The sequence below is a fragment of the Oryza sativa genome, chromosome 7 (genome assembly GCF_034140825.1).
Source record: "Oryza sativa Japonica Group chromosome 7, ASM3414082v1".
NCBI lineage: Eukaryota > Viridiplantae > Streptophyta > Magnoliopsida > Poales > Poaceae > Oryza > Oryza sativa.
The window spans coordinates 19604516-19613271 of record NC_089041.1 but is presented as its reverse complement, the minus strand read 5'-3'; the positions used below and the strand labels follow the sequence as shown (position 1 = coordinate 19613271).

General features: G+C 42.3%; 1 protein-coding gene across 1 annotated transcript; it reads left to right on the top strand.

The window, feature by feature from the left end:
* The first annotated feature begins 561 nt into the window (after positions 1-561).
* On the top strand, positions 562-8034 carry LOC4343344 (probable potassium transporter 14). Its single transcript, NM_001422166.1, has 10 exons — positions 562-1061; positions 2853-3081; positions 3185-3433; positions 3586-3636; positions 3751-4011; positions 4781-4833; positions 4909-5023; positions 5154-5408; positions 5675-6197; positions 7252-8034. Exons 1-10 carry the CDS (start codon positions 747-749, stop codon positions 7778-7780), a joined length of 2580 nt encoding a protein of 859 aa, NP_001409095.1. The 5' UTR covers positions 562-746; the 3' UTR covers positions 7781-8034.
* Positions 8035-8756: the final 722 nt, after the last annotated feature.

The following is an 8756-nucleotide window of genomic DNA, read 5'->3' as shown; positions in this document are numbered from 1 at the left end:
TAAAGAAGGGTGAAAAATAGAGAGAGAAAGAGGGGGAAAAGACGAAGACGACAGCTGTCTCCTACCACTGCAGTTTCCATTTCATCACTCAGGTGTCCAAGTCTCTTAAATCTTCTTCTCTCCCGCTCCGACCCTCTGTTCTGTCGTTCTCCTTCGTTTCACCGGAGCCAGTGTAGGGTATATTTTTATAAAGAAACTACTCCCTTCATTTTTTAATGTATGACGTTGTTAACTTCTTGACCAACGTTTGACCATTCATCTTATTCAAATTTTTTGTGCAAATACAAGAGTATTTATATGTGATGTTTAAAGAACATTTAATGATAAATGAAGTCACAATAAAATAAATCATAATTACATAAATATTTTAAATAAGACGAATGGTAAAAACGTGGATAAAAAAGTAAACGACGACATACATTAAAATTTAATACGAAGGCAGTATTTTCTTAAAAAATTTGAGAACAAAAAAGATAATACAGAGGGAGTATTTTTCAAAAGAAGTGGGAGAAAATAAAAACATAAATTAACCGACTATTAAGTGCACTGAAATGAGGGGTGAAAAATGAGGAGGGGAAAAGACGAAGACGGCAGCTATCTCCTGCTACTGCAGTTTCCGTTTCATCACTCTCCAGCGTCTTCTTCTCCCCCGCTCCGATCCTCCCCTTCTGCCGTTCTCCTCCGCTTCACGGAGCCAGTGCCCCACACCCACGCGCCGGCCACCGGCGCCTCCCGCGCCGACCCAAATGGAGACCCGAAGCGGCGGCAGCGGCAGCGCCAGCGGCGGCGGCGGCGGCGGCAGGATGAGGCTGCGGAAGACGGAGTCGGCGGAGATGCGGTGGGTGGTGTCTGGCGGCGCCTACGAGGAGGACGAGATCGAGAGCTCCGACGGCGGGGGCGGCACCCCGGCGGCCGCCTCGGGCTCCCGCGGCGGCTGCTCGGACTCCGACGACAACTACGAGGAGGCGGAGATGCTCCGCCAGCGGCTCGTGCGCACCGGCCCGCGCGCCGACTCGCTGGACGTCGAGGCGCAGGACGTCGCAGGCATGAACCGCCACCAGGTGCGCGCACCCGCCCGAGCCCCCACGGGAAACACGGGGCCTTGCTTAAAATTGGCTGCCTCTACTTTTGTGCGCGCCAACTGTTCGATGTATTGCCTGCGTGTTCCTGACACTTATCAATCGTGGTCTAGTACTCTAGTGATAGTGTTAGATTAGGCGGCTTTGCGCTGCTGCTCAATTGAGATTGCAGCCTTGGAGCCGATAAGGTATTATTGGGTTTTGGGCTGTAAGAACATCATACTGAGCTCACTATATGCTTGTGGTGTGGACTGCGTAATTTCATTCGGTTGGTCTGGTTAGTGAATTAGCAAAATCATACTAGTTTATAGCATGTACCGTGGTTCTTCTAGGTTGTATCCATCTGTGTATGGATGCAACGTGTTTGCAATGCTTTTCTGATGAACCAGTGCAATTCGGTCCACAAGCTACACGCATGCTCTTGATGGTTGGGTTATTGATCGATGAGTGAAATTCTTGGTTTGCGGCGTAATCTTGTTGTTTGTAGGTGACACATCTGAGGATGTAAGTGTTACATGCAGATTGTGGACAGTTTGAAGAATTGTAATTACTACCCTAGTCTCCATTTTTTGTTGATACTTGTAGCAGCATAGCATATCTATGTCTTATTCTTTGTTGTGATGTGAGAAGTTTATAAGCTACAATATCCACAGGAATATCACGATGGCCGTGTTGATGTGATATTGCGACCTAGCGATATAATATTTGTTCAGTCATGGCTTTTAGTTTATTGTGAATGCTTATCAGATCACATGGACTGTTATTCTATTTCTGTCCCAGACATTCTTTTATTTAGCCATTTTCTGCAGTCTAAGTGAACCCAACACAAAATGTATACTACAATATTGCAAAAAACACCACGAAAACATGCATAATTGATGTGACAAAATTCTGAGCCTTTTTCCATGAATGGACGCATACCTCGCCATGTGCCGGAGCATGATTTCTATTGCAATTCATTGTTCGTCTTCTACTCGAGATCAGAAGTTAGAACCTTAGGGATGTGAATAAGGAGCCGTGACATGAAAAGTTTTGTTTCATCTCCTGGTTTGGCTTTTCAGAGTTAAATTGTTCTGTGAAACTAAATGCTGTGGAAAGAACAGCATGTGGTGCATTGAGTCACCTAAGTGAAACTACTGGTGATGAATGAGCGAGACGAGTTATTTTATTTCTCTTTCTTTCTTCACCATTAATGTAGTCAAATTGAATTAACCACATGTATTACCAGTACATTTATGCTGAAAACTGTCTATCATTATATGATAGTGTTCATAGATTTTTCAAATTTATCACACTAGAAATTATCTGCCAAAGTAGTATTTTAGAGACTTTGTCAATTTTGATTACTGCTCCCTCTGTTCTTTTTTTCTTGTCATTTAGGGCATCGACACAATCTCCAATGCACTTGTTTTATCATTGCCCTTTTTGCTTTTATATTTACAAAAATCACTATGTATTAACAAATAACTAAATGAAAGTAGTTTTCATGTGAAATCTACTAATGCTATTTTCACATATTAAATACAAATTAGTTTGTGAATTAAATTTTGAGGTTCACTTATTCTAAAACAACATCTAGAAATGAATGAAGGCAGTATTTTGGTTTCTATGTTGTCATGCAAGTTGTTTGATAAGTACCTCTCATTGGACATTGATACTCCAAATCCAAACATCATCACTTCATATGATGCTTGGACGATGAGGTGCAAGCCTCATTCTAAATGCATGAGTATCTGAACTCTACTGATTTCTCAATCATGCATTTTCTTTCAGGAAATTACCGTAGGCAGGAGTATTGTGCTGGCTGTTCAGACACTAGGTGTCGTCTTCGGTGACGTTGGTACCAGTCCATTGTATGCTTTCGATGTAATGTTCAACAAGTACCCTATTACTTCGAAGGAGGATGTACTTGGGGCACTCTCACTTGTAATATACACTCTGATTCTAATACCATTGCTGAAGTATACTCTCATTGCTTTATGGGGAAACGATGATGGAGAAGGTATATCTCATTATGTACTACTAGGTCACTACGAGTAGACTAAAACACAGCACTTTTGGTTAATCTTTTTATTTAATGAAACCGTGTTCTGTATCTATGGCAGGAGGGACATTTGCTTTATACTCGCTAATATGCAGGAATGCAAGGGTTAGTCTGCTTCCTAACCAACTACGCTCTGATACTCGTATATCAAGCTTCCAACTCCAGGTGCCTTCAGTAGAACTGGAGAGGTCTTTGAAGATCAAGGAGCGTCTTGAGACTTCATCTATGCTAAAGAAGCTGCTTTTGATGCTTGTTCTTTTTGGTACTTCTATGGTGATAGCGGATGGTGTTGTCACACCAGCAATGTCAGGTTCACATATTTCTGATGCGTTGCTCATTGAATTTCTCTTCACCGTGTTTAATGATCATTATATATGCTTTTATGAGTGATATTGTGCTAGACCAGGTTTTCTCTTTCCTGTAGAACTAATTCCAGTTCTTTCTATTGGTAAAAATCTGCAGTGATGTCTGCTGTCAATGGCTTAAAGGTTGGAATATCTAGTGTTAATGAAGGTGACCTCAGAATTTCAGTTTATTGACACATAGCACTAATTGATTCAGGAAAAGAATTAAGTCTGTACTGTCTACGAGTACATCATACTTACTATTAATGTGAAACTTTGGCAGGTGAAGTTGTCATGATAACTGTGGCAGTTCTTATTGTCCTGTTCACTCTACAACGATTTGGGTCAAGCAAAGTGGCGCTTGCTGTTGGACCTGCCTTGTTCATATGGTTTTGCTGCCTTGCTGGAATAGGAATTTATAACATGAAGACATATGGTTCAGCTGTATTACAGGCATTTAATCCTATGTATATATACTATTATTTTGAAAGGAACCCAACCCAAGCTTGGATGTCCCTTGGAGGCTGTCTTCTATGTGCTACTGGTATGTGTTTTAGCCATGTTGTTAATGCTATTTGTGATATATTATTGAATGCTAAATTATCTAAGAATGTGCTTACTTCTAGCGCATGTCTTTTTTCCTTATTTGTTCCTGAGTGAAGTGCGGCCGGTCCTTAAACTTGTATAGATGTGTCATCTAGGTCCTTAAACTCTCAAAATGCATTTTTGGGTCCCCAAACTTTTCATGGGTGTCATATAGATCCAAACGGGCTCCAACCCGCTCCGTGAGATGACGTCCACACAGTGGGATCCACATGTCAATCATGTAGAAAAAAATAAAATTTAAAAAGAGAGGAGAAAATGATGTTTTTAATTTTGAAAAATAAATGAAAAAGAGAGGAGAAAAAAATATGTTCTTAGTTTTTTCTATATGTGGCTGACATATGGGTTCTACTGACACGTAGGTGCCACCATGGCATGCCACGTCAGCACACGGAGCGGGTTGGAACCCGTTTGGACCTATATGACACCCGAGACAAGTTGAGGGACCTAATAATTCATTTTGAGAGTCCAGGGACCTAGTTGACACCCACACAAGTTTAGGGACCACCCGTGCACTTTACTCTTTGTTGAGTTCCTTTTGTTCGAGCTATATAGACTTGATATACCCTGTCTTTGCCCTTTTATTTCGTAGTAGGTCATAACTAAACCTATTGAAGCTGCTGTCCTTTTATTTTATAGCTTATGTAAAAGAGCAGTGCTGTTCTTTTGACTTGAACAGTAAAGATGTTAACAAGTTTGTCTTCTTACAGGATCTGAGGCAATGTTTGCTGATTTATGCTATTTCTCTGTCAAATCTGTTCAGGTAGTCCTTTCTGTTGTTTTAAGAGTCAATGTTGCACTTCATATCCTTGTACTTACTATGTCTAATGTGTTGCAGCTTACCTTTGTGTTTCTTGTTCTTCCATGCCTGCTACTGGGTTACCTAGGGCAAGCTGCATTTCTTATGGAAAATCTAACAGAAAATCAGCAGGTCTTCTTTTTATCTATCCCGAGTAAGATAAACTGGTTCATCTATGTACCTCTTTTAAATCTGATTTTCTGATTGCTATGGATTGTTTTCACACAAAATGAAATGGAATCTATTATCCCCTAAATTCTAAATAGTTTCATTCCGTGTCGCAGATCAGGCATTTTGGCCAGTGGTATTCATAGCAATTCTAGCAGCCATAATTGCTAGTCGCACAATGACAACTGCTATATTCTCAACAATAAAGCAGGCCACAGCTCTCGGCTGTTTTCCCCGCCTCAAGATTATTCACACTTCTAGAAGCTTCATGGGTCAAATATATATCCCAATGATGAACTGGTTTTTGCTGGTTTCTTGCCTTGCATTTGTTACAATGTTTGGGAGCATCAATGAGATTGGAAATGCATATGGTACGTGAATTGCTCCATACAAAAATAAAATATACAGCAAATTCATCATTTTTTTTAATTTTCTAACTAGAAAGTGATGCCCTATATCATTAAGCACTGAATTGTTATTTGTATGATTTTTCCTTTTATATTAACAACACTGTCTTAAGATTGTCAACAAATGATTTTTAACATGGAGAGCTGGCTGCTAAGTAACCTGTTTTCTACTGAAACCAGTGCCACAGTTGCTACCGCATAATCTTTCTAATGCCTGGTAACTATTGCAGGCATAGCTGAACTTGGGGTCATGATGATGACTACAGTCTTGGTGACCATCATAATGCTTTTGATATGGCAGATCAACATCATTGTAGTTCTGTGTTTTCTCACCCTCTCCCTGGGGCTGGAGTTAATTTTCTTTTCTTCAGTATTGGGCAGTGTAGCAGATGGGAGTTGGGTTCTTTTGGTATTTGCTGCTGTACTGTATTTGATAATGTACATATGGAACTACGGAACCAAGTTGAAGTACGAAACTGAGGTTAAGCAAAAACTTTCAATGGATTTGTTGATGGAGCTAGGTTGTAATCTGGGTACAGTCAGAGTCCCTGGAATTGGATTACTTTATAACGAACTTGCGAGGGGAGTTCCTGGAATCTTTGGTCAATTCCTCGCCACAATGCCAGCCATTCATTCAATGATTATTTTTGTCTGCATCAAGTGGGTTCCAGTTCCTGTTGTACCTCAGAATGAAAGATTTCTCTTTCGTCGGGTCTGTCCAAAGAGCTATCATATGTTTCGCTGCATTGCTAGGTATGTATGTCAATTCTTTTCCAGACTTGATAGTAACTACAAATGTTTCTACTACCTCCATTTCAGGTTATAAGACTTTCTAGCGTTGCCCACATTCATATAGATGTTAATGAATCTAGGCACACATATATGTCTAGATTCATTAACATATATATGAATATGAGCAATGCTAGAAAGTCTTATAATATGAAACAGAGGAAGTATCTCCTAAAATGAAGTAATATTTGCCTTGCATTCTCTCTTTGTGCTCCATTGAAGGTTGGAGATAATAAATGTAGGTACTTGTGTTTTATGCTGTGTCCATCTGTTTGTGTTTCACGTAATGCGTTGAATCTGCTAAAAACAGCTTGCTTTGTTGGCATCTGACAGTTTTGTCAATGTGCAGCTGGGGCTGGTATCCCCTTAAAGCTGTAATATGTTTGATATAGTATCATACTGTTGTCACAGTGGGGGAGCCAGAGATGGACTATGCCTTCCTCTATATCTCTGATGTTTTGATACTCCTTTAAATTCTTGTCAGAGGTTCTATTGAGCTTTGGTTCTAGTCCCTGACATGAAATGATTCCTTTGGGCCATGGGGTCTATCTCTGCCACTAACTTCAGTGAATGAAAATTGATTTCTTTAAAAACTTATCTTCAGTTACTTGTCTGTAGCTATTGAACTACTTTGTTTTGTGGAGTCCCTTTATGCATATCCGTACCAAAGTATGATAGTGCTAATATTTACTAGCAGTGATTCTATGTCTGTTGATTAACATTTGTTTTATTCGTCCTGGCAAATATAGCTGTTGCAACTTTCTACCCATGCATATCTACCCCCAGCAGTTCGTATCAGTAGTTATATGTCAAGAAGCTGGCCTGATAGACCCCATCCATATAGCTGGATATTGAAATATTGAATATGTAATCTGCTGTCTTGAATAAAATGATGCAGTGTGTGATGATTGAGCCGGTTACGTAGCTATGATCTATCCTTTTTTAAGCACTGATTGAGCCATTCCTTGTGTAATCTTCTTCTTCTTGTTGCATGTTAATCATTCATGGATGGTTGCAGGTATGGGTACAAGGACATACGCAAGGAGGACTACATATCATTTCAGCAGCTTCTGATAGAGAGTCTCGAGAAGTTCATGCGGCGGGAAGCCCAAGAGCGCTCCCTAGAGAGTGACCAATACGACGGTACAGACTCAGAAGAGGAGGTTGCATCAGCCTCGTCAAGAGCTCTCGTCGGTCCCAATGGCAGTATCAATTCTCTCGGTGTTCCACCTGCCGAGGCGGCTGGTACTACCGAGCACCCAACCATTGGATCGAGCATGTCGTTCGACGGATCGCTGGATGAGGCGATCGATGGGAGGGGAAGCCTCGACGACGAGCTCTCGTTCATCCACAAGGCCAAGGAGTCCGGCGTGGTGTACCTCCTGGGCCACGGCGACATCAGAGCTCGGAAGGAGTCCTTCTTTGTCAAGAAGCTGGTGATCAACTATTTCTACGCCTTCTTGAGGAGGAACTGCAGGAGAGGAATCGCGGCGCTGAGCATACCGCCCTCCCGGATGATGCAGGTCGCTATGCAATACATGGTTTAAGGGCCTTCAGCTGTTCTGCATACCATTTTGTACTTCGGTGGTAAGGGCACTTTAACTCCCATTGGATAGAGTGGCAAGAGGTTTTCAAACAGGCTGCTTACCACCAACAGAATCATCAAAACACTAACAAAGCTAATACTACTGTTTAACCGAAGCCAATGAGAAAAAAGAACTAGTCCATTCAGCGACATTAACAAAAGGTCACTTTTACCTACACTCATCTTTATGTCTGAATGTCTCCTTGCTGTAATTCACCAAGACGCTGTCCTCCTGGGGTGAAGGCACTGGAGCCTGAATCTGCTGAATGCAAGCCTTGTCATGTCCCAGCCAACACAAAACCTGCCCTGGCGGCTTTTGCTTGTCCGCTTGTGTTTAGAAGAATCGGAGACAGGGCAGAGCTATCAATTGTCACAGCTGCACGGCTGCGCCAATCACTCGAATCACCGAGTATCCTTGTACACGCCGTACGCCCCTCCTCCTGCCCGCTCTAAATCAATGGCTCCCCAGATCAGATCGGTCGTTCTCCTTCAGTGTACTGCTTACCACTACTACTGGCTCAGAGCTCAGTATTTAATCAGGCGCTCTTGATGATCACTGGAGTATTAACACTCGAAACCTGAAGCATCGGGAGCGTTTGTCTCCAGTCACGACGATGTTGTGTTGCTGCGTGTCGATGGTTCGCGCGATTGCGGCAGCGTGTGTTGGGTGTCAGCTCAGCTCACGGCCGTGGTGCGCGTCGCGATAAGCGTGAAGAGATTGATTGGCTGTTTGGAATTGGGAAGGAAAGATTGATGGATGGGTGGAACCGAGAATCTCCGGAATGCGAGATACGGGCACTGGAGCCTGGAGTGACCGGCGTCCATCCATCCAAGCCCTGCGTGAGCGAGCCAGGCCGGGTCTTGTTGACAGTTTCGACGCCTTAAGACGTGTCGTTTACCATGGTGTCACGTCCATTTCTTTCACAGCTACTTCTAGT